At 40.7% G+C, this 25682-nt stretch overlaps 4 protein-coding genes across 7 annotated transcripts in view; 2 read left to right on the forward strand and 2 right to left on the reverse strand.

The window, feature by feature from the left end:
* Positions 1–1021: 1021 nt before the first annotated feature.
* Positions 1022–1936, reverse strand: LOC113032318 (hepcidin-like). Its single transcript, XM_026185172.2, has 3 exons — positions 1592–1936; positions 1416–1493; positions 1022–1279 (listed from the first exon to the last, which is right to left on the reverse strand). The coding sequence occupies exons 1-3, from the start codon at positions 1676–1678 to the stop codon at positions 1184–1186; spliced, it is 261 nt and encodes an 86-aa protein (XP_026040957.2). The 5' UTR covers positions 1679–1936; the 3' UTR covers positions 1022–1183.
* A 173-nt stretch (positions 1937–2109) lies between these two features.
* Positions 2110–2881, forward strand: LOC113032602 (hepcidin-like). Its single transcript, XM_026185595.2, has 3 exons — positions 2110–2252; positions 2340–2426; positions 2592–2881. The coding sequence occupies exons 1-3, from the start codon at positions 2169–2171 to the stop codon at positions 2682–2684; spliced, it is 264 nt and encodes an 87-aa protein (XP_026041380.1). The 5' UTR covers positions 2110–2168; the 3' UTR covers positions 2685–2881.
* Positions 2882–3851: 970 nt separating this feature from the next.
* LOC113032605 (hepcidin-like) lies at positions 3852–8283 on the forward strand. Its single transcript, XM_080307848.1, has 4 exons — positions 3852–4036; positions 4135–4212; positions 6939–7016; positions 7817–8283. The coding sequence occupies exons 1-4, from the start codon at positions 3950–3952 to the stop codon at positions 7916–7918; spliced, it is 345 nt and encodes a 114-aa protein (XP_080163974.1). The 5' UTR covers positions 3852–3949; the 3' UTR covers positions 7919–8283.
* Positions 8284–13960: 5677 nt separating this feature from the next.
* The window catches only part of rspo2 (R-spondin 2), a 59336-nt gene continuing 47614 nt past the window's right edge, over positions 13961–25682 (reverse strand). For all 4 annotated transcript variants that reach the window (XM_026185332.2, XM_026185330.2, XM_026185331.2 and 1 more), the window contains exon 6: positions 13961–15484. In XM_026185332.2, coding sequence (XP_026041117.1) covers positions 15369–15484 — 116 coding nt within the window. In that variant the 3' untranslated portion in view covers positions 13961–15368. The remainder of the gene's footprint in view (positions 15485–25682) is intronic.

The following is a 25682-nucleotide window of genomic DNA, read 5'->3' on the forward strand; positions in this document are numbered from 1 at the left end:
GTGTGTTTTTTTTTTTTATTCTAATAGTTACTGTAAAGTTCTACTCTAAGAGATTCATCTTGGCCTTTATGCAGGGTTAAAGCTCAATAATGAGGACACACACAAAATATAATACATTTCTTTATGATTGTTAGGCAAAAACAAAGAGAACCCAAAGCTATCAAAACATATATCCACAGTCTTATTCTTGCTCTGCTCCCTAATTTTCCCCTGGAGGCATCACTATGGCAACAAAACAACATGCATTAAATGACGTTCCAAACAACAACAACCAAACTGTTTTCAGTGCTTAATATTTAACATGTCTTCATTATAAACTGTATTTGTGCAAATCAGTGAGGTTGATGTGCACAAGCTGGGATTCAGACTTCGGAGGGTTAATCCAAAAATTAGGTTTACATTGTTGTTCATGACAGTGCAGATTTCTGACGTTTTGTGTAATTTAAGCATTTAACAATTTGATTATTTTCTAACAAAAAACAGTGTGAAACTCAAGTTACACTTGTGTTTGTAAATGAACTGCCCCATGTCGTGTAGCTTTCTGGATTTTATACTTATTGGGCTACATGTTTATTTATTACACAGGCTATACAGTACATAACATCAAAACTCACATGTTTTATCTAACTAAAGTGTTTAATTATGTGGGCTACAGACAATAATCAAGTTATGGACTCTATTTATATGAAAAATGTATATATTTACTGCATTTGAATCATTTTAACCATATGTAACCAACTGCGTATGTGTTTGAAATAAAAATAGAATATTTTGGAGAGTCTCCCCTCAAATGTCAGAACACTTTGGTGTTTGGTTAAATTGTGATTTTGAATCAGTTACAGGGGTTACTGTGATCATGAATGCTTTTCTCTCTATGTGTTAACACTGTCCAGGATATACCCTGCCTGTAGCCCTATGGCAGCTTTGATGGATGAATTGATGGATGGACGGTGCATAGCAGTCAGTTTTACAAATGTAACAAAGGAAAATACGACATTTAAAATGACAACAAAAATCCACATTATATCTAAATGACCATAAAGTTTATTGTGATAAACTGTGTAATACAAGCATGTAGTTGATGCAGTAACTGAGGACACAATGTTACTAAAACAGTATAATCTCACACATTAACTGTGACATACAGTTTGTTAATGCTGAGTGGTTGTTGGAGCAGGAATCCTCAGAACCTGCAGCAAACTCCACAGATACCGGGGGTGCAGCAGCCACAGCAAAAGCGACACTTGATGCCACGCTTGTGTCTGCTGTTATACAGCGTCTGTAGGAAACACAAGAGACATGAGCACAGAGTTCATCTGCAGCAGCATCACTGCTCTTTATATTCACCTGCTCTAACAAACACTTTCATTTAGCTGAAGTAATTTGGCCACCTTCACTCAGTTAGTGTTACTTACCTTCCATGAGTCCACTAATATCTGCTCATGTGCTGCTGCTGGATAGTCCATGCTCATTGGCTCCTCCAGCTCCTGCTCCTGTTAATGAATTGAGTGCAGTAGAAACCACATTGTAGCACTGAAACAAACATTTGCAGCTTGTAAGCTAATACACTTGGTTAAAGTCACGTTCTTACTTCAGTGACTGGGACAGCAGAGCTCTGCTGAACACAAATGAATGTGAGCACGACGGCCACTGCAACTGCAACACTGAACGTCTTCATCTTAGGAAGCTTTGAGAGGCTCAAGTTCGACTCTTTCTCCTGGTCCGGATGATTGTTGTGAGCTGAGTCCTTCTGTCTGAGGGTTAATGTGTGCAGAAGTGCTGATATTTATACTGATTTGGGCCCCTGCTGCCTCGTCACTCACAGCTCTTACTCTACCTGATTTCAGGAACATTGCAAAACTCCATATTTTCCTGTGCTATGAAATTCTGGGAATGGAAAATTCCTGAGGAAGGAGAAAATCTGTACTTTTCTCAGTCGGCATGAACTTTGACCTTCGGATGTTTAACTATATGGGTTTTCCCTGTCCTATTGATGCAAGCCTGTTCCCGACAGTAGTTTCTGTACTCTAAGTGACGAGGCAGCAGTGGAGCAAATGAGTATAAATACCAGCACCGTTTCCCTCAGTCAACCATCACGAAGGAGCTGACAAGAGTCAACGAGAGAGTCAAAGGATCTGACCACCTTAAACCACTCAAACCTCCTGAAGATGGAGACGTTCAGCGTTGCAGTTGCAGTGGCCGTTGCACTCATGTGTATTTGCATTCAGCAGAGCTCTGCCACATTTGCTGAGGTTACATACTGTGTTAAATTCATGTAATGTGCTTCTTCTGCATGAATTTGTTGTGAAGATGCTAAGATCTGTTTTCTTTCTCTACAGATACGAGAACTGCAAGAGCTACAAGAGGCTGTGAGCACTGACAGTCCAGCTGCTGAACATCAGGAGGTATCAGCTGACTCATGGGTGGTGAGTTTACTTCAATAAATGAATGAAGACAGTAATTGTGAGATCTCTCAAATGCAGGGAGATGTTTAAAATAAACTGTGCACTCACAACTTTTCATAAAATTAGAAACAATGAAGTGACTTGCAGCTGAAGATAAACTCTCTGCTCTTCTCCTCTTTCACACAGATGCCGTACCACAGACAGAAGCGTGGCATGAAGTGTCGCTTTTGCTGCGGCTGCTGCAATGCTGGTGTCTGTGGATTGTGCTGCAGATTCTGAGAATATCTACCTGCGATTCTCACATCAACCACTAAGTATAGACTGTTATACATGAAATGATTTGACTGCTTAGCATTTGTTAAAGTCTGACAGTGTTTCTTCATCTGGTCATCCTGCTGTATCAGTGAACAGTGTACCAAGCATTTGGAACTACAGTATGTTATTATATTAAAAAGTTCAGAGTCACTATACTACAACATGTGCTGTCTGTTTCTGTTTCTGTCTGACAAGAATTAAACATTAATGGAAACCAGTGACATGAAGCTCCTGATGTACAGTTTTTGTGCTGATGTCAGTTAAGAGTTGTTGCCTCATACTCTTGCCCATGTCGTATGTGGTACAACCTGTTAATAGAGCCAAGCCATTGATAGCAAAAGTAAAGTGAGCAGCTTTACAGTAACTGTCCAAAACTGTCAAAAACTGTCAAAACAATTATTACTAGTGCTCTTTAATTAAGTCATCATGAAGACATCCTTTGGTGTTTTTCTAAACTGATGTTGTTTCATGAAGTTTTTCACCATTTTTTCATTATTTCACCATTTTCATGAAAAGCTAAGGTTTTACACTCACAGCATTATTCAGATTTCTATAGATATGTTACTCAAGACGACAATATTTTTGAATAGGAGGACAGAACCACAGTGAGTTTTACATCTGGTGGAATTTTCCCATATTTGTAGGGAGCATCTCATCATCAATCAATTTTACCACTAATTATGACAAAAATGCAGTAATGTACAATAGCTTTGAGCTGATGGACTGGTTCATTGGTTATTTGAAAGTTAAACCAAGTAAAGTAAAGTAGGTGTAACACTGTGTAATGCTGTTTCAGATAATATCCCGCGGGCCAGAGTTTGACACCTATGATCTATGTTATAGTTAAGTTTAAAGTCTTGTGACATCATTAAGTACAGAAACTACTGTTGGGAACAGGCTTGCATCAATAGGACAGGGAAAACCCATATAGTTAAACATCCGAAGAAAAGGTCAAAGTTCATGCCGACTGAGAAAAGTACAGATTTTCTCCTTCCTCAGGAATTTTCCATTCCCAGAATTTCATAGCACAGGAAAATATGGAGTTTTGCAATGTTCCCGAAATCAGGTAGAGTTAGGTAGAGCTGTGAGTGACGAGGCAGCAGGGGCCCAAATCAGTATAAATATCAGCACTTCTGCACACATTAACCATCAGACAGAAGGACTCAGCTCACAACAATCATCCGGACCAGGAGAAAGAGTCGAACTTGAGCCTCTCAAAGCCTCCTAAGATGAAGACGTTCAGTGTTGCAGTTGCAGTGGCCGTCGTGCTCACATTCATTTGTGTTCAGCAGAGCTCTGCTGTCCCAGTCACTGAAGTAAGAACTTGACTTTAACCAAGTGTATTAGCTTACAAGCTGCAAATGTTTGTTTCAGTGCTACAATGTGGTTTCTACTGCACTCAATTCATTAACAGGAGCAGGAGCTGGAGGAGCCAATGAGCATGGACTATCCAGCAGCAGCACATGAGGAGGCATCAGTGGACTCATGGATGGTAAGTAACACTAACTGAGTGAAGGTGGCCAAATTACTTCAGCTAAATGAAAGTGTTTGTTAGAGCAGGTGAATATAAAGAGCAGTGATGCTGCTGCAGATGAACTCTGTGCTCATGTCTCCGGTGTTTCCCACAGAAGTTGTATAACACCAGACACAGGCCTGGCATCAAGTGTCGCTTTTGCTGTGGCTGCTGCACCCCTGTGGAGTTTGCTGCAGGTTCTGAGGATTCCTGCTCCCACAATCACTCAATATTAACTTATGAAGCTTTAAAATAGTCAGTTTTAACTGTGTTCATAGGATGAAACATTTTGATTTGGTAAGGTTGTATTTTCTATGTCTTCAATGATGTGACTGTATCAACATATTTAATCACATGTGTGTACTCATTAATCAAGTCTGTCAAATAATAACATTAAACGGTACTTCAGAATAATTCTTTTGCTCTGAAAAACAGATTTTATTACACTGCAGCCGATAAAGAGCAGCTTTAAGTTCAACAGTAGTTAGACTAAACGTGAAGTAGAACATTACTTCACGTTACATTTTTACATGGATGGCCTATAACTTGAAGTCATTATGTGGCACTACATAACATTTTATATAAATATAACATAGACAGTTCAATCGTTACTCAGTAGTACTTCTCACTGTATAAGGACCCAATGGTATGTGACAGCAAATGTGCTATGAAGTGTTGATTCATCCACTTTATGCAGCTACAACTACATTTATATAGATGGCAACAGCTGAAAGCAGTAACCAGCTAAACTGGTTCCTGCCAAGTCTGTATTTGTGCGTCAGCACTTTAGACTTTAGCCTCTCCATGCTTGGGACCTTATATTTATGGCATTGTTGTTTGGGTTTTTTGATTTAGAAGTTAATTTGTAAATTTAACATGGAAGTCTACGGGGACTGGCTTGTTTTTCAAGCAGAAAAATAGTACCAGCTAGTGGTTTTTGGCACTAACATCTTAGCTTTATTTTTTAGCCCTGGAGTTTGTTTGTTTTTTGTCAAACATTTATATAGACTCATTATGGACATACATTGAATTTATATATTTATATACACAGGCTCTAATATATCAATAAATTCAAGCTTTTGCAACTAATTCTTGTTTTAAGGATATTTTCTGTACAATCATTCCACCCTGGAAAAACAACAGTTCAAAGAAAGCATTAAAAGCTCAAAGTTACCACGACATTCATGCCCATGATGAGTGCATGTAAACTTTAGACCACATCTTAATTTCCCGTACAGATCTTTTGATCTGATGATGGATTAGACTTTCTCGTTTTGTTTCCATTTGTTGTTCTTAACAAGTTGGTTAACAATTCACAGTGTAGGTTTGGCTGTTATGTAGCTGATCATTTTCAGTGATCATTTATTGGTGTGAAGTGTTCAAACTAAACTTGATCACATTAAGTAATGCATAGGAGGGAGAAGAGGGGGACTACTTTTATCAGGACTTAGAGGAAAAAGGTAAACAAATCCCAGCTGTGTGATCTCCATTAATGACAACACTGCAAGAAGCTCTTATTTTTCTGCACAGGTACTTTAACACTGCACTCATTACTCCAGTGCTGAAAGCATTACTCCTCAGGGGCTGGAATCTTTTTAAAAATAATGAAATCATCCATCAATTCATCAATATATTCGAGGTGGATTTGTAGCTGCAGTGGTCCTTACAGCTACTATAAATGAGACCAAAAAATGAAGTAATTATTCCTTATAGTCCTAAAAAAACAGTTAAAAAGGCAGAATGTATTCCTACAGAGCCAATAATCCTACTGTTGTTGTTGACACAGATGTGCTCATTAAGTTAAAGCTAACAGGTCAGCGAGGTCACGGTACATGAGACAGAGTGGAGATAAGGGATTTTGGTTATTGCACAAGATGTTTAGTAAAATTCAAAAGACCCTTTCAACCTTTATCAGAGTAAACACACCGTGCACTCCTGTCATTATTGATTTTGGTATTTCCCTACAATTTATTTCCTTGAACAGATTTACATTATTAAAGTGGTTGTAATAGAGTGACAAAATTTAAAGATAAACCGTTTGCTCTGTGTTTAAGTTGACAGTTACATGACATTTGATACTGATCCATTTGAAACCCACTCAGTCTAGCATCTTCTTATAAGAAAGTTCCAAGCACTGGACACGTTGATTTGAAATAATAATTAGTGTATTAGTAGCATAGTGCAGAATATAGGTGACAAACTGTGTGCTGTATTAAACTGTTGCACTCATGAAAATTCAATACTATGGCTGAATTAAGGAATTAAGATTATTGAACAAATACTGTTCGCACCAGTGCAAAATACTTAACATTTTGTTGTTTGGGAATTTCCTATTACAATACCCAGCATCATTTAAGTAGTGTTGCAAGTCTTTCCCAAGAAGGAATAAAGTACTGCCAGTGACAAGGTAACACTGTATAAATAACAGCATGATCAGCAAACAGAGCCATTATGCTCAAAAGCGCTGATAGCAGAAATGAAAAATTCAACCTCTTTGACAAGTTAAACTGCTGAAAATGAAAACATTCGCGTCTGCAGTCATCTTGGCTGTCGCACTAACTATTTACATTGAGGGGAACGCTGCCTTCCCATTCACAACCGTGAGTAGCCTGCTTGATGTAAATTAAGATTTATTCCTTTTTATTCAATGCTCATCAGCTCTGTGTGTTTTACTGTGTTTCTGAATGTATGCAACTAATCAACAGGTAGAAGACATGGAGGAAGAAAAGAGCACTGATGATCCTGCTGCAATGCAAGAAGAGACGTCAGTAGAAACATGGATGGTATGCTGAGTTGATCAAATACTTAAAATAAGTCATGAAGCTTGAGTTCATTCAATTTCTAGTCTACAGTGTTTTCAAGTAGCACTTCAAAATACAGCCGACAACCCATCCTGTAATTTTACAGGGCAATTTTTTTATATTTAGGGTGCATTTTCAGTACCCAAAAAATACTTCAAAGAAGCAGAACAAAGCAGTAGCAAACTGAAGTTTTAAAGGATAAAAAGACAAAGAAAATATACGTCAAGTGTATTTGAGGAATTAATAACTGAGATATTTTAGAGGAAAGGACAAACGGTGTTGCCCAATCTTACATTGCAATTTTAGGGGAGAGGGCTGTATTACTGTATCATTACCCCAACCACCCTATATTACACTGCAATTACTCATTATTTTGGTGTCCACATTGTTGCTAGAAATATGTGCCAGTAAACATTGGATTTAAAGCCACTCACACTACATAAAAACACAGTAGAATTTCGGCTTCTTCTTTCCTTTAAAACCTCTAGTTGTCACAGCCTTGACGTACTGTACCCACACCAGTATCTGGGGAAAATTAAACTCTAGGTCAGGAAAATTCAATTCAATTCAGTTTATATAATGACATATCACAGCAACTGTCACCTCAAGATGGTTTATATTGTAAGGTAAAGACGATACAATAAGACAGAGAAAACCCAAACAATCAAACAACACTCTGTGAGAAATCACTTGGCAACAGTGGGAAGCAAAACTCCCTTTTAACAGGAAGAAACCTCTTTGATGTATTTATTGTTCAGACGTATTTCAATTTTTTTTCACAGATGCCGTTTGACATCGGGGAGAATCGCAACACTAGCCCCGTCAGATGCCATCATTGCTGTGACTGCTGCCTGTTCAGTGGCTGTGGCATATGTTGCCAGTGAGGCTCAGATTTGAGTAGCTTCCATCAAAAGCAGCTTTACTTTCTCATCTTCAGCTAAAAAAATATGATGTATGTATTTATCCATGCTGTATTTACTATTATGTACAATAAACAACTGTGATGATCAGAAAGAGGGAGTGTCTAGGGACAAACAACAGAGGCGGCTATATTTTCCGAGGGTGGTCTGCTGTCCAAGTGCAAACCAGGCTCAGCTCTGCAGTGGTTCACTTATTATCCAGTACAGAACATGGAGGTATGGCATCCAGCCATGGTGGTGTGCATGCTATTGTGTAACTTTCAGCATGGCTGGATCGTGCCTCACTATTATAATGACCACAAAGGTCAAATAAATGATGCGGTGTTAAACCGGTGTAGAAATAATTAGGGAACACACAGACGCAGGCAGTCTATCTGACAGAGTTGTGAATGGATGGAACAATATGCAAAGAAGTCAACAGATTGCAAGTGACATGCAGAACAATGGCAAACCCTGTGGTTGCTGTTTAAGCCTGTGTGATTACAATTTAATTACCCCCAATACACACAGAAGTGCAGATACACAAAGAAAAACACACACATTCGCTTACACGCATGCACAGACTACCAGTCTGGAGCCTGGTAGACTCCTGCTCTGATCCCACCCTCATTCAGCCTTGCAGGGGGCTGAGAGGCATGCCAGGCTTGCCTCACGTCCAGACGGATGCCCGTTGTACGCCCCCATACCGACAAAGCTGCTGCCAAACCACACAAGGAGATAGTAAATGAGTGCACAGAGCTCTGTTCAGCTTCCTTACACACACAGAGACACGCACACACACCATGTGGTTTATTTTATCTGACTCATACCCACATACACATATGAGGCACAGTGCAGGCAGGTAGCAATTAGGGCCCTGTTCATCGGTAAATGCAGTACACTACGTCTATAAATCTTTTAAACTAGTGATATTTAAGTGTGTAAACTAAACTTCTCGGGTGGTAAGATGAGGAAATCACACAGTGCTGCTTTTTGTTGGTGATTTGATTTGCAGGGGAAGGCGTTTAGCCAGAAAAATAATAATAATCATACAAAAGAAAGCCACTTTAGATCTTTAAGACAAACACAACTGGAACAAAGAGCTTTATGTAGCACATAATTACTGGGCTACAAACTCTTGACCTGATGGCAGCACTTGCTGAAATGTCTGGAAATAAACATAGGCATCAGAATTCAAAGGGGATGCCAGCCCATCTGATAGTAAATGTAATTTACAAATAGTCAGTAATTGTTATTTGAAGGTTATTGACCTGCCCGTGAGTCAGAAAGCTCCGCTTTCTGTGTCTGCACTGTCTTGTGTCTGCATCATTCAGTCTGCTGTTGCACTGTTTTTGCAATTTTTGCACACTTGCACTTTATGTAGTCCTGTAGCATGATCTTGGAGGAACGCTGTCTCGTTTCAGACTCTTAACTGACAAATCAGTTATCACTTTCTCCAGTTAATCACTTAAACCAGCAAAGAGCAGAGTGTCAGCCACTGACTCCACTGCAGGTCACGCTCGACAGCAAAGGCACGCACACACGCACGCTCAATCTGGGCTGGAAATGTCTGCGATGAGGTCAAGACCTCCCCTATAGCTGAGTTGATTAAACACGTTTCTACAACCCACACACTGCCCAATAAAATTTGCTGTGCTGAAGATGATGACTGTGCTGCCCTCACTGGGGGCATCACTGGCTCCAGTCTTCCCAAAGAGCCCAGCCCAGGGACTTACCCTCAACACCCTGCTTCAGCGGCTCCACTTCCACCTACTCACCACGGGCCTTAAGGGAGCAATCAACCTGGCTTCTTATTAGAAGGATAACAACCATTTGCACGTGTGTGTATATGTATGAATGAATATTCCTTCCACAGACCCTCCAAGTGGAGCCAAAGGTTGCTTCTGAAGCATGCTACTGCATAATCCATCCCTGAATCAAGGAGGGGTTGGGGATAAACATTCCTGGACAATGAGAGCCTGCTTTACCCCCTGCTGTATTCATACCCACTTAAAATCTGCTTACCCACAATGCAATACCTGGCTTAAGCGAATAGCCCCCCAGGAAGGAATGCAGTGCCACTACAGAACAACATATCCCTACACGTAGAAGCCACTAGTGTCAGCTATGGCTCACATAAAGCCCCTCTGGGCTCTGACTGAGTACATTATATCCCATTCAACTGGTCTTAATATACTTTAATAAGACCTGTTTTTGATTAATTCTCCCTTGAAACCAGTAGTAACGCAGCTACTAGGCAGTGGGCACATATAAAAATTGAATGAATGGAGCAGGGCTGCCAGAGAGTCAGAAGAGGGAAAATAGGAATCCTTGTGGATTTGTCCTCACCAGCTGGCTCTTGAGTCCAATATAATGGTTGTGCCCATGGCTCTCAAAGCACCAGTTAGAGGAAATGTTTGCCCAGCCTGTAATGCGTTTAAGGTGTGCAGTATGATTCATTTCAGGTCATAAAGCCCTTGCGTGTCACATCCTGAGTGGTATGAGCGAGTTGCTCTGCCTATGACTGAGCAGGGACAATGGCTTTGTGTTGCATTTGAATCCCAGTGAAAAAGAAACAGCTAGGTATTCCAGAAGAACGCGGGGTTGAATCGGCCAGGAAAAACAATAGTTACGGCACCCTTAGGAATCGCCACGCCGGGTAGGTATAGAAATGCCTGTCTGCTCCATGTAATGGATGGTGATAAAAATGTCCCATGTTCACTTCTGCACCTGCTGCAATGAAGCTCAACTGAAACACTACCAGCGCAAGTGACTCATAAATATCCCCATCTGTCATCCAGAAATTTAAACAAAAATATATGTGTGTCAAAGCATGGCAATATTAATGCACAAGGTGAGCATTATGACAAAGGGCCTACGTTTCCTGTCCCGCAGGTGAGGCCGACATAACGGGGCTACACGACTGCGATCATCCACGCAGGCTTAACTGGTGCACCGCTACTCCAACTTTGAATCTTTTTACAGTTTCCCATTTTGAATGTTTCTGCAGCAAAGCAAATGACTGTCACAGACAATTAGCTTTTATTGAAGACTGTATTTATTCTAGGGATTAACGTGTTCCCTAGCAACTCCAAATGAAGCGAGTTCCTGCTTTGAGAGTTGACTTTGGATTGCATTGTTGCAATTAGGAGCGAGTTTAGTAATAAAAGTCACCCATTAATGCCACCATTTCGCAGCCTTGTACACATCATGATGTCTAACATATGGCAAACTTGTTCAAAATATTAAGATCTGCTTGTCCTTTGACACCAGTATGTTCCTACTCAGTGCTGTTTCAGCCCGTGCCAAACACCATGGCTAACCCACCAGAAGATTAATGATTCCAGATTTCCGTCAACTTGCAGGGCAAAGCGATGGCTCATTATACAGTTATTAAAAACAGCAAATTATTGCAACATTTATTATCCAGGGCAATCTTATTTGCCCCACCAATGTCATAACTTCCACTTCTGCCATGCACATTGGAACAAATGTGTCACATATGCCACAACTGCTTACTCGCATTAAGCTGCAGCATGTTTAATATAGGGCAGAGGTCTCAGCACCCCTCCTGTTATCCTCCTACTGTCTTGTGAGCTCCATACATGGCCGACAGCAGATACGCTTAAACGCCATCCCAACCTGCTTTAAAAGCACTGATCTATCCGAATTCAAGCCCACTGGGTCATTTCCTGTTAGTGGTTTCACTTGTTGTGCCTTTGAAGCAGGCTTTAATAATAGGACCCAACAGAACTAATGAAAATGCTCTCTGTCAGATTAAAAGGGAGCTTCAGTCTCAGCCACCTAACCGCATTCAGCACAAACATTAAAAAAATGCGCACAAAGGAAGGCATACACACACTCACACACTTTACAGAAGTGGTTTGCACAGGGAGGACCATTCCTTCTGATGTGTGCATGACTGTTAACCTCCTCAACAATACTGAGAATTGCAGCAATGTCCTTTTTCTCACAGTCACAGAAAAACAAATGAGTGGAAAGGGACAGACCGATATTAAAGAATAACTATAAGAGTTTGATCGCATCGCATCAAATGTGCGATGTGATTCTTTGTACTTTCTTTTTTCCACTGTGGATGCTGCAATGTGTGCTTTAGTGGTGGTCTTGTGCTTAATGAATCCACTTCAGTGGAGTTCCTCTCCGTAAGCTGTAAGGTTTAATCCCCAAGTCTGGAGTAGTGATAGTCTGGCCCGGGAGATGACATCTGTGAATCGTTCATTAACTTGGAACCAGCAGCAGATGTCTTTAAAAACAACTTACTCAACCTCTATGACATGTTTAATTCCTTTCAAAAATTTATTTCATTTTTGCTTTGTTTCATTTATTCATTGGCCCAACTGGTTGTTTATGGGCTCCCTTTTGCCATCTTTAAATACATTTTTTAGAAAGTAAAATTTTACGACAGCTCTAGATGGAGGCCTAAAACTACTTAATACTACTTGTCTGTCAAATAAAGGCTTGCATCTGGGTAAGTTTGTTAGCTAGAGTTAAAGTTAGCTACCTTTAGACGTGCATTAAATTACATATAAGGTATTAAAGGCCATGGGTTGGCCATTGATGTTATTCCCCCCAAAATTTGGCTGCTTCCAAAAGCCCAAATAACAAGACAGAAAATGTGGATTTTTTTAAAAAAAACTAAAGGAAAGATCTCAATGGGAAAAAAATCATGCTAGAAATCTATACTGATACGGACTGGGTAATGTCTTTGGAACAAAAGGATGCCACACTGTTTGCTTGAAATGAAAATAATCAAACTACAAAGTGCAGATTTGAAAGTCGCTCTTAAAATCAGAGTGAAAAAATGATGAGGCAGGCTAGTCCATTATACTGGAATTTCACTGCAGCAGCTCACTAGTTTGTATGGCTCCCTAATGTTCTTGTACACATGCTTGACAACATCAGGGCATGCTCCTAATGTAACGACAGGTTCCTGGAGATCTACTGCCAGATCTGGAACAGGCTCAGTGAGCCCTATCAGTGACCTGGCAGCACCTGATCTGGATCCTCTTTGTGAACTTAACATGCTAGCCAAAAATGATTTCTTTGCTATAGCCATACAGGGCTTATTTAAACAATTCTGACATTTTGTATTGCGTTTGATTAAATGTTTCTATTCTCATTGTTCTAATGTCATGGTAACTAAAATAACCAAACGTGTTAGCTATTCTTTTGACTTGATAACCTTTTACTACATGTTGGTTTTGCGGCTCCACTGTTAAGCTTTGAAAAGCCTCCTGGGTAAAGTCTGCCGTGTCACTTGGAACACCTGTGAAAGATGTTCAGGCACTTAAAGCTGCATATTTGGCCTTAAGATAGACATGGAGCCCATAAACTGAGGGGTATTTCAACACTGACAGGCTCCCTGTGGAAATATCATTTGTGATTTCAGGGGAGGTTAAGCAGAGCAGGAAGACTGTGGTCTCTTTCTCCCAGGATGATATATGTATGTGACACAGCGCGATTCATCTGCTACTGGGCATCCATAAGCTGTCTGGCAGATTTGAATTTTTTTTTCTTTCCTTCATTTTTTGGGATGGTGATTACGCAGCGTGGACCTCGGGTTAAATTAGCCATGACTTGCATTAGAACATGCTCTCTTCACCCATATACCAGATAGATTTAGCATAAAGCTAAATTTCTCTGTGATTATTTAATGTTTTGAAGATCACAGAAGTAAGTGCGACGTGCATCACTTAAGTTGGTGATCGATTGTGTGTCGCATGACAAAAGACACAGCCAAACGCAAGTTGTTAGGAAATTATAGTGTAATGCTGGAGATGGATGAGCCACCAATGACATCCGCTGGTTTTGTAGCTTTCACGAGGCTACGTCATAGTGAATTACAAACCCTTAACGGTGCTGTCATGCCGTTAAGGCCTAGTGGACCATATCCAATCCTTTGGCTGGAGATACCACTTGTCTCATGCAGTATGACATGACGGATTTCACAAATGTTTTTGAAATCACTCAATGGTACTCGGGAAAAAAAAGACAAGAAAACTACAGTTTCAGAGTTTAGCCACATATATTATAGCCACAGACAATAATGAAAGGCTTCATCATACAGTCACATGAAATGTTTTTTAATAAAACACAACGTACACATATGCAGTCCTATGACCATACATTTGCTGGATCCTAATCAATAAACCTAGAATATGTCAAAGCATAGTTTTATTAGTCTTGTTTTTTTTTTCTTCTTTAAAACATCAAAATCAGTAGATGAGGTCAAATGAAAGGAATACAACACCTGCGTGACAGACGAGAAAGCGTTTCCACGTGTTAAAGATATGCACTGTTATAAGGAACGCAAAGAATATTTCAGCATATAAGAGTAACAGTATGAGGCAAAAATTCTCACTGAACCAAAAAAAAAGTACAAAACAGAATTAATAAATAAATCAAATATATACCATATAAATGAAATAGCTATATGGTGGCTATGTTTATTATTTGTTTTTAATCATTTTAATCTGTAGCTTGTATTACAACCTTTTTTTCTCTAAAACATTTAGAACGATAAACGAGTCAATACTGAAAATACAGTAATAAGCTTTCAATATTAGATCAACTATGTACACGAGTCTGTTGCCATGCTAGTTGAACAACTAAATTTATTCTTTTCTTCTTCTTCTTTTTTAGTTTTTTAACCACACTATACAGTTAGAGCATAAAGCGGTCTGAACGTAAACAGTTTGTGCTGAGAATAAAATACTTTGCAACTATGCATGGTAATTTCTTTTAATATTACTCTCAAAAATGTACATAACATAAAGGCCACAATGGGAACACTTGTCTCCATGAATAAGGAAGGTAAGGATAGCTTTGACATAAATATAGGGAACAAAAAAATAGTCTCTCTCTCAGGTCAAGATGCCATTTTCTTGTCCATCAGCATCATTTTGCTTCCTCGAGCGTATTTTTAAATCTCTCCCGAACAGTTTATGTCGCCAACTCCCTCACAACCTCACCGTCCCCTTCCTGGCTCCTCCGCCTCCGCGGTACCTCTGGTGGCTCCTCCGTCTTCCGTCACCCCAGACGTTGAATGACATGGTTAATGACGATGAAATGAGTTCGGTAATGTCAACTGTAAAGATCCACAAGGTAACAAGGCTGGGAGAACAGAGTCACCTGGCTGGTCACTGCAGCTCGGGGAGAATTAGCAGGAGGCAGAGACATGAAAGCATGTGTTTGGTGTGGTTGTGGTTTAGTGTTGTACTTATATCACACATTATATGCTGTATATTGTTGGACTGGCAGATTTATGAGTCCTGGTTGGCAGGGCGAAGGTGGGATAGGGCTGGGCAGCAGGACGGGAGGTGGCGGGGTTCGTGATAGTCGTCAGTCAGAATATAGGTGCAGCAGCGGCTAGCAGCTTTGCGTTGGTTCTTTGTTCACTGGGTAGTTTCAGTCCTCACTGGCTGGAGCGTTTAGAGGCCAAGTGGTCACTGTGCTGGTTCTGAGCTCGAAACCGCAGCCTCTGCTTGTTCTTCTTCTTTGGCTCTTTGGATCGATGCTTTCCTGAACCACCTGAGCAGAAACAAGAGAGAGAAAAGATTTTTCATTTTAATCATTACCGTCAGGTGTGAGATTCTCTGAGTGAGAGCGATTTTGTATTTTACACTGCCTCATGTCAAACTCGTTCTCTTCTTTAGCCTAAGGTTGGCAGGTCATTTCAGTTAATTTTATTATTATTAACCTCCGGCTCTCTTCCACAATGTGTATTTTCTCTCGTGTTTGCTGACAATTGGCTTGTGAGGGCCTTAAAAAGGTACGTATGTGAACTTTTGCCAAAGCCTGCATTGTGTAAAAAGTGAGTCCTACGTTAGGAAACATCACAAATGAGGTCTTAGCTTGCTCCAGCCCTCAGAACTGAACCCCAATTTTAAACAAACGTCTGTACAGCCCAACACTTCACTGTCACTGCAATAGAGAGCAGCAATAAGTATGGGAAGTTGCATAACTCTTTTCCAAGTTGGAAAGGTCCCCCAGCCCAAGGTTAATCCATCCCAGGTTTCACTGGGATGGGCAAAGCATGCTGGGAACTGACTTCCTGCTCTCATGGAAGCGTGTGTGGTGAAGGATCTGCACCCAAGGCTCTCTGTGACAGAGAAAACTGGCTACTGAACCACAAGGCAACCAATCTGGCTGCCAAGGCCACAAATAAGATAACGAGGTGTGTGTGCAAGATGTATGTGTGCAGAGGGAGGAGAGGGGAGGCGGGTGAGTGTGAGGGAATTTAGGGGGAAAGAAAATCTAATGGGGGGAAAAGTGGAGTAAGGCTTGGATGATGAGAAAGATATCTGGATCCTGATCTAGAACACAAAGAAACAAGCCACGCTCTGGTTCGCTGACATGGGAAACACAGGAGGAAAGTGCTACAGAAAAACAAGTCTCATATGGTGGCCTTCACCGCTTCGACATCTTATTACAGCAGTTGTTTAAGCTTTTGTCTTGAAAGGAAGGTAACGGTGTGTAAAATGTGGCCCCATCTCTAATTGCCTTCTCATACTGTATGTGCTGGTGTTGCGTTGGCCCTTCAACGCACCCATACAAAAGACTGTTTTCCCGTTCTCAGGGCTGCTCTGTGAGGTAGATTTGAAAATATTCACTCATTTAAGCTGACACGCATGAGAAAGCAAGATATTGCTCTAGTAACAGGGTTTCCCAATGAATAATACAGATGCATGCAAACATCAAACCATCTCTGAGTTATTTCCTGCAATTAATCTAATCTTGTTATTTTCAGTCACTTTGCCAATCTGAAACATGGCAATAAAGTTTCTTGCACACAGCTCCTAGTTAACATCACCCTTTGAAAACAACTTTCACATCTCTTCCATCAAACTCTCATGCCCTTCAATTGAAAATATTCCCAGGGGACTTTGTACACTTGCTTAGCTGATTCTACTCTAGATTTTCTGCGTGACTTAATGTAGAATAATATTAAAGTAAGTCTGGAGCTCAAAGGCATTTGGCCTATAGGTTCATTTTCCTAATTGCTCTTTAAAGAGGTAATTTTCATTCAAAACAGTGTTGCTAGGTGCCTGATAAACATGGCTTTCAGTGCAATCAAGTCAGGATAAATTACATTTGACAGCAATAAAGTACACGGTGCTGCATTAAACTCCTTCAGTAACGGGCAAAGCCCTCGTGGGCCATTCCTTGGACGCAAGGCTGCATTTAAACTGAAAAAGCCTGCATTTACAGCAATTGCTTAAAACAAATAAATATGTGAGAGTTAAGTTAAAAGGCTCTTTTCCTGGCTAGTTCAGGACTGGGCAGGGGATCTGTAATCCAAAGAGTTTTACGCTCACAAAACACACACACTGAAACAAACTCAGCAGCTGCACAAGCAGGCTGACTTATAGAAAATCAAAACAAAAGTTCACAAATTAATAGTTACGCTAATTAATTACAACCTGAAATGCCTGATTAGTACCTCTTCTACATCATGCACTGCTACTATCACATATTTTATTGAGCAAACTTGAATTTTTTTATTGTTTTAAATGATTGTGAAGAGAATGAAAATTAAAATTTTTAGTGACAACAAAACTGAGCTACAATCAAAGGCAAAACAGAACCTGCAGTGTAATTCTACATGTAATGCCTAAAGCTAGTTTTCTTAGCATTATTTTTTCCGCTCGCTGTGCCCCTGACCACATTTTCACTTGCGCTTCTCTTGAGTGCTTATTGTTGCCTGGTTACAAAAAAACATCGCCTGCCCAGTTTTTCTTCTCCTCCTGCTTGATTTTGATTAGTTAGTGTGAACACTGGCATTGTTCTGAAAGTTTAAGTGTTGAGGCCAACTGAGTAAAGACAGTAAACACACACACAGACAGACAGACACTGATTGCCTTTATTTCCCACAAAGAAACAGCTAACTAGCTAAACAATGGGAATGGTAGATACGGCGCTAAATAGGGCTAAAGCTAAGTTTGCTTATTACATTCCTGTTGCAAATTAGGAATTTGCCATCCTTAATATCATTATAAATTTTTACATGGTATAAAAATGTCATATCACAATACCAATGATATTAGCAACACCATGCATTTACATTCCCAAGCTGGCACAACAGCACAAGCCCAGACATGTCTGACAGCGAGAGCCACATGTCAGTCTAGGGAGGAAAAGGGAGGTACTCCAATAAAGCTTTGCAAAATATGCAAGAAAACTGTTCTCGCTAAAGGAGGAAACAACAAATTGTTTTGCCACTTGAGGCACGCCATCAAGTACAACCACGCAGTAAAGGCAAGAGAGCTGGAGATATGCCACCCAGAAGTAAACAACTGGACCCCATATGACATGATGGAAATTACTGACTCGGTTACACGGTGGTAAAGGCAGGCTTTGAGCAAATGGTTAAAAAACCCGGCCCAGGTTACAGCATCCCAGATAGGAAATATTTTTTTAATTTCGATTTATTACGTGACATTGTGGCAGGTTCCTGAAGAGCTCCATTATTAGATCATTTCAGTCCCTGCTATTGTAAACTAAAGAGTTAAACAGTTGTGTTACAATTTTACTTAAAATTTACACAGAAAACACTATCTAGGCTACTTTACTGTGTCACTGGATATAATGCCGTGTCAGTATGGCTGCATTGCTAATGCTGGCACCTTGTTGCAATATGTTCAGACTTTGAATTAAATAGTCTATCATCAATGACAGTAGCTCGCAAAGGATGAAAAGAAAAGAAGGAAAAGAAGGATGGAAAATTCAATCCATTTTGTTTGCACTAATAAATGCTGCTACCTATAAGCTCCAATCACTGATATAATCACCAGTTGCACACTTCCAATATAACTTTGGATGAATTGACATTCACTGTGCGTTTATACACCACTGTGCACTGAATAATTAGTTATTATTAATCTGAATGCTTATTTAATAGAACTTATTCTTTATGGTTGGTAACCTTTGCATTCAAAGTCTCAAAACAGTGCCTCCATCGTTAGCACCCTCTTGCAACGTTGTTTCAAAAGCTTTTTTTCCTGTTCAGTCTTTTGGTGTGTGGCTGTGGCAAGTTGATGACAGCCATCAACAATGAGTACAAGCAAAATCATCATCCTCCATATGGAACACAGGAAGTAAAATAAACATGGGGGCCTTCACAGCAGAAACCAAATACACTGCCTTCTAGCCTGTTCCCTAGCTTTGGTACCCAAAAAACTTTACTTTAGCATTTGCATGAATCCTGACTCTGTCCACTGGCTCCTTGTTGTTTTTATTATTAATTGAAAGGCTCTCCTCTCACTTTCTTTGTTTTCAATATTTTACCTGTCTGTGTTCCCATGTTTTCATCCCAAATGTTTCTTTTGGGGGGTTTTTGGTTTTTATCTAGCAGATATTGACAAGTTCAGACTTTTCCAAGCCACTAGTGACTCCTTCCAATCATACTCCTTCACATCAACATTACCAGTACATTTCAAAGCTAAGCTCACGCCCCCAAGCTAACTGATAGTGCTTCATAAACACACCTCAACAGAAAATTAGGACCATATTTCATAATCCAGTCTCAACGCTGACAGCTAGAGGGCAACCACTCCCCACATAAGCCCCTTCCCCCCTGCATCTGGTGCAGTCCCAGTGTGATGTTTTATCATATCTACCCTATGAACTCCCATTTAGCCTTTCCTCAGGGTACAGTGCACACTGAGCTTTCATCATCTCATATTTACGACCGATGTAATCACTTAAGCTGATTACTAGGGTTCACAGAGGAAACAGTTTAATTTGCATCAATTGCTTTCAAAACCAAAAACAAATTCATAAATCTTACAGCATGTAAAGATAATTTTCTCTTGGAAGGCACAGTGGCCTTCAAATCATTCTCCGTCTTTGTTTTGCATTGAAACTGGCACAGCAAGGATCAAATCAAAAGAACATGACTTTTATAAGAAAATTATCTCCATTTAAAAAAAAATAAAAAATTCTCTTTCCATTCTGGCTGCATTTACTATCAGTAGAGCAAAACCGCAACTTCACCAATGTTTGGTTCTCCTCCATAGATACAGTCTTCTTTGCCAACTTGACGTTCGCATTCGGGTTTGAACTGAAAAGTGAATCAAACAAACAAACAAAGCTCTCAAGAGCAAATCAAAATGTTTTTGCATTTCGGAATCAGAAGCAGAGCCTGCGGTGGGATTGTTATTTACCGCTGTCAAAAGTGACCTTTGTGGAATTCTTTTGTGTATCAGTCAGCGTGCGAGCACATGTGCGAATGATGTGCGGCATATGCCCTGTACGCTTGCGAGTCCATGATCGTGAGCTTCTATATCACCTTTGTGAGCTTGAGAAATACTTTGTGTCATTTCCAATTTTTTCAGCTGCCAAACCAATGAGCAAAGAGATATTAAACCTCTCCACAAGCACCGTAGAGGACATTCCTCAATAACCTCTTAAAGCCATTGAGGATCTGCTACTTTTTCTTTTTCTTCCCTATCCTTGCTGTTTCCCCTCTCCATGTCCCCGACTTTCTATTTGAGGCTCTCAGTATGGTACAGCTCCAACTAAGAGTTAAGTGCTATTAGACGTATCATATTATTAGGATCACACTCCAGAATAATATCTTCTTGCGGAATGGCAATATGACTACTTGTCCAACTGATGCACTGAAAGATAATCAGTCAAATCCATATCCAAGGGGAAGGGGGCCAAAGCCAAAGCTCCCTTCATCTATGTCAAAGCCAATATGTTTGTTTTGGAAAGGGGAAGCAAATTGAAGAACATGTATAAGTTTACATGAGAGAAATCAGACTTTTGTTTACTTTTGTCACCATAAAGAGATTTTCCCGTTAAAGTAAAAAAAACCCCAAAAAACTACTTTTTCACTGTTTGCTCACGCGTTATTGTGAGGCTACTGCTATCTTACCCTATCGTCACAGAGGCCGCAACCTCCTAAAAAGAAGCAACACACCAACCAATGGGCAGGCCAAGTGATTTCATCCACTCACGGCTCCGGCAGCAGTGCAGTGTTTGAGAACAAAAATCGATGGCTGACCTCGAGAAGGCATTAAGACATACGGTAAATGGGATCCTACGCTGCTGAAAACTTGCCCCTGCTCTTCTGTTACCCCATCCTTTCACTCGACACAGACGGTCAATTAATAAGTTTCGAAAAACATGGAATAGGGACTGGGGGCAGAACAAAGAAGAAAAACAACAACAAAACAACAACAAAAACATTCAAACAGTTTTGAAGAAGATTCAATGGGACTCAAGGAAGGTAAAGCCGGAATTTTTGGCGGCTCGTCTTTTTCATAAACAGGCCAAAGCGGAGGCCATTATTTGTGAGGGAAGGAGAGAACTACTGGCGCCAGTGAGATTTGATTTCAGTGGCAGAAATTGGATTAGCAGCCATTAAGGGCCTCCTCACACATACATTTATAATGCTGTGAAGGGGAAAGGATCTGCAGCCAGCCAGTACTCACACACCGACAACTCCTCTGTCTGGGAAAAGGTTACGGACTGACACTGCCCTATATTGCCGCTGAACTCAGTTTGCAGTTGATTTATAGGTGGGACATAGCCATGTGACCTCAGCTGACCCGTGGTTCATTAAGGCGTGGGCCTGATAGGTAAGCCAAAACTTTTAATGGCGCTTTGTGCTGTTTGTGTCCGCCTGTGGGGGAAACGCTGCAGAAGGGTGATTTGACATTGGAAAACAAGGAGAGCGTGCTACAGGATGAAATTATGTATAAAAAGAGGCCACAGTTTGTAACAGATACAGATGCGAAAGGAGAAAAAGCTCCAGTATTTGAAGTACTGTGGCAGAGACACAGAAGTCAGATAGTAGGAAAAAAGAAATCAGCCCCTTGACAGAGAGGACAATCATTTACAAGATGCTCATCTTGCCAGCCAACTGACAAAAGGCCCTCTGCACAGCGTCACTTAGCCCTAACAAGGTTATTCTGGATCACACTCTTTCATTCACTTTCGTTCCGTCCTCCTTCCCTTTCACCCCATGCTCTGCTTACTATCACCACGCTGCTGGCAGAGAATGATTTAAAACATACGCATTCCGATTTAAAAAGCTAATGTTGGGATTAGGTCGCTCATTATTTTCTCATCTATGACCACGGCAGAGGATAAGCGCAGAGATTTTAAAAAGCAGGTTAGCTCTCTGCTCTGCTCTTTGATGCCTTATTTCACTGACAGTAAGTTAAAGCGAAAACCGGACTCGGAGATTAGCGTCTCTAAGCAGAGAAGTCCTGGCAAAATATGCATGACTGACACGGTGATTAATGCGCCCGATGGTCAGCACAGACAGTTTTGTTTTTCCCCCTTGGGAGATGAACGATAACACCAGCAAGATGCAGCCGCAACCTGCACAGGTCGGCTACAGAAGCAATGAAGTTCTCCTCCATCAGTCTACTCAGGGTTCAAAGTCATGCTCAACTTTGCCCAATACACTAACTGTTCCCCCGGGTTACCACTGCTGCTGGCTCGAGCACTCACAAACAAGTTATTAACAAGAGACCTTGACAGATGCTTAAATTAGACTATCTTCCAAAGAAACTCCAAAGTCAAATCTTGCCTTCCAGAGATCTTTCTTCACATTTACTCACTTAAAACATTCCAAAATGTTGGAAAGTCAGGAATTAGTTCTTCCTGCTGTACAAGAAAGCACACAGTGGATCGATTCCTTAGGCCAGATTTGAAAGTTGGAAAATTGGAGCACGTATCATTTCCCACGTTTCTGAGATACAGTTTACTGGCACAACATAACATGATAATCCTAGAGCTAAGGTAACTACTCAGGACAGAGAAATAACATGCCAATGAATATAATAGGAGCCAGCGTACAGTATATGCCCATATGAAATTTATCTTAAAAGATGTTTAGCTAATCATAGTAAAGTATGACTTTTCTAACTATTGTTTACGATGGAGGCTAATTACATTAGTTTACCAATTCATAAACAAATTGAATTAGATTTTTTACATTATGTGGCCCATTTACAAACAACTGCAAAGCCTTCAAAACTACACATCTTTATTCATTTGTAGAAAGAGAGGATGGGTGAAGTAGCCTGTTTAAAGCTGAAGGTGTTTTTATTACAGAAAATCAGCAGCTACTGTATCTCAGAGGCATGAGCCACCACCACCATTACTGTCTATTATGTCAAAATGTAATGTGTGTATATTTGTGTTCATCGTGTATTCATCATGCTGAGTGTGTAGCAGGGATTTATTAAATACAAGAGGATTATTTTGAAATGCATCAATTTGATCGATGTTTTGTTTGCTCTGTTAACTAGTCAGCTAAAGATGCCAAATACCACAACAGGAGCTGTTGACTGATGTATCCATGGTTTTATACAAAGGTTTCCCAATGTTGCACGACCGAGCACACCAAAAAAAACCAAAAAAAAAACGGTGGAACAAATGTATAATCTACAACCTTGAGAAGAATGCTATTTTCTCATCTGGCTACTGGGCTTAAGAACAGACATGATTTTGGCAGGTTGTGTTGACAGATAGAACATCAGTTCAAAAGAGGTTAAAGTGAACCACTAAAAGAGCAGGATGTTCTTTCACTTTAATACTGTATCACAAACACTCTTGATTGAAGAAAAGAGCCCCACGCAGGAGCAAGATGGTTCCTTACCAGTCCCTTTAAGAGCTAATTGTCTAAAGCTGATATTGAAAACTACACCTCGGTTCTTTGCCTCAATTAGCATCCCGTCACTGGACAACAGGTCATATACACCGCACAAACACTTAACCTCAAACTATAAATGCTTCCTCTAAACTGCACTGAGCAGATGCCTCGTCAGTAGACAACCGAACACAGTGATACAGGGATAGATTTCCTCATCCTCAGTGGTAAAGCGGTTCAGTCATTATTTCTAATCGTTTGGTGAGCGTACCAGACACAGAAAAGGAGAAATTAGGTCTCAGGGGTTAAATTACATGACGTAATCTGGTTTCTGGTCTGTGACATCCTGCAAACTGTTACGGTTTTCCCACTTCCACTTGGGGTTGCCAAAATGTAACAACTTGGGAGCAGGGATCGTACGCACGCTGTCGCCCCCTGCAGCAATGAGAGGCTGTCTGAACATAGGCATGCCGCTAATGCGAATCAGCCTCCTCTCAACTCGGAAGATGTGCCTGCTAGAGAGGTACGATACTCACTCTTCATTTTTCTGTTTGAATTAGGGCTGTATAACTGATCATCATTGATTTTTTTTTCTTTTTCTTTCTGGTAAATGGAGCCTTGCTGTATTGCGGTAGCTTTACACGGCTCATGGTGTCATGAGGGTAACGTCAGCAGCCAGTCTGTGAACAGGCATTAAGACCAGCCTGCTGAGTCTGATGCCCCTGGAAACCGCAGGGCCCAGAGAGAAATGAGCAGCCCCCTCTGCGGTCTGCTATCTACCGACTGACTCATCGACACATCTGGGCCTAAGTATACGGGGGCTGCGCTGGCCCGTGGGCTCTTGGGTAAATGATGGATAATTAGCTCTAGTTGACTTTAATGAATGGCTTAATGTTGTGTTTCATTTCTGATGACAAAAATATAAAGCACAGCAGTTATCAAAGGGAGGCCCCTGCACCAATGTTCCTGAAGGCTTTGCCACTGGCGTGGTCTATTTGCTTTTGAATTTGTTGTGCGCATGGGGGAGTGAGCTAAAGCGAGCTACAGTGTTCAGCAGTGTAAAATATAAACATGGATCCAAAGATCGGGGAACTTGCTGGGATCTACAGTACAGTAGCAAATTCATTATTCTAGACAGTAAGCTATTACAGATGTCAACTCTGTTTGTCTTTACTCAAAGATAGGAAGAGCTACAGCACTCCAGTTTAATTTCCATGCCTTCTATATTAAGATGAGATCTCTATAGAGTCTTTGATCCGTCTTATAATTTCCACATGCGGTGATATAAAGCAGGAAATGTGCTGCAGAGTTATCATAGTCATCCATCTTAGTTTCCGATAAGTGCTTTGCATCGAACTGATGAAATTAAGCTTTTTCAGCAAACACATGATCGAGCATGGATTCATTTATTCTACTGGACACTCGATAACAAGATTCTCAGAAGCTTGTGTAATATAACTGCCGTTTACATTTCTGTGTCTTTACAGTGATGTACTGCTGCTTGCTGCTGTAGCTCTTGATCTTATTTGACGGTTCGGTTTCATGCACTTGTACACCATCCACCTTGTCCTTGATACAGTTAATCAGACTTGCGATCCACAGGCAAAAGCAATAAAAAAACCACTCACTCCAAAGAACCTCAGCAATCTTCCTCTCTGTGCATAAACAGGCATGTCAGCAGAATTAAATGGGCACCTCTAAACGGATCTGGGCAAGAAAAGGAGATCAAACTATGGAGGTGATATAAGTATTTGGAGCATTTATTATTTGTCTGAGGAGGGGAATCTGCATCTCCAGGATTTGTTGAGAGTCTGGGGCTCATGTAACGCAGGGGGTCAACCCCCAATGAAGCATCCTGGCTGGGGGATTTACCTGGATCAGCCACCTCCTGTGAGCCTGGAAGGCCTGAGCAAGAATCTCTCTGCGTAACAGTTCCCCAGCCTCCTTTATAGACAGGAATAAAATGGGTGTTAGCATACGCACGAGGGGGCACACAATAAGGTGTATTAAGAGTGGAGAGGGCTTTCTGTATCCCTGTTTGCCAAGTAGCATTCATCCCAAGTGTTTCTAGGCTTAAACATGAAATCGATAGCATAACCAGCTAACTAGCGTACGCTA

The sequence above is a fragment of the Astatotilapia calliptera genome, chromosome 11, assembly GCF_964374335.1.
Source record: "Astatotilapia calliptera chromosome 11, fAstCal68.1, whole genome shotgun sequence".
In the NCBI taxonomy this organism is placed as follows: Eukaryota; Metazoa; Chordata; class Actinopteri; order Cichliformes; family Cichlidae; genus Astatotilapia; species Astatotilapia calliptera.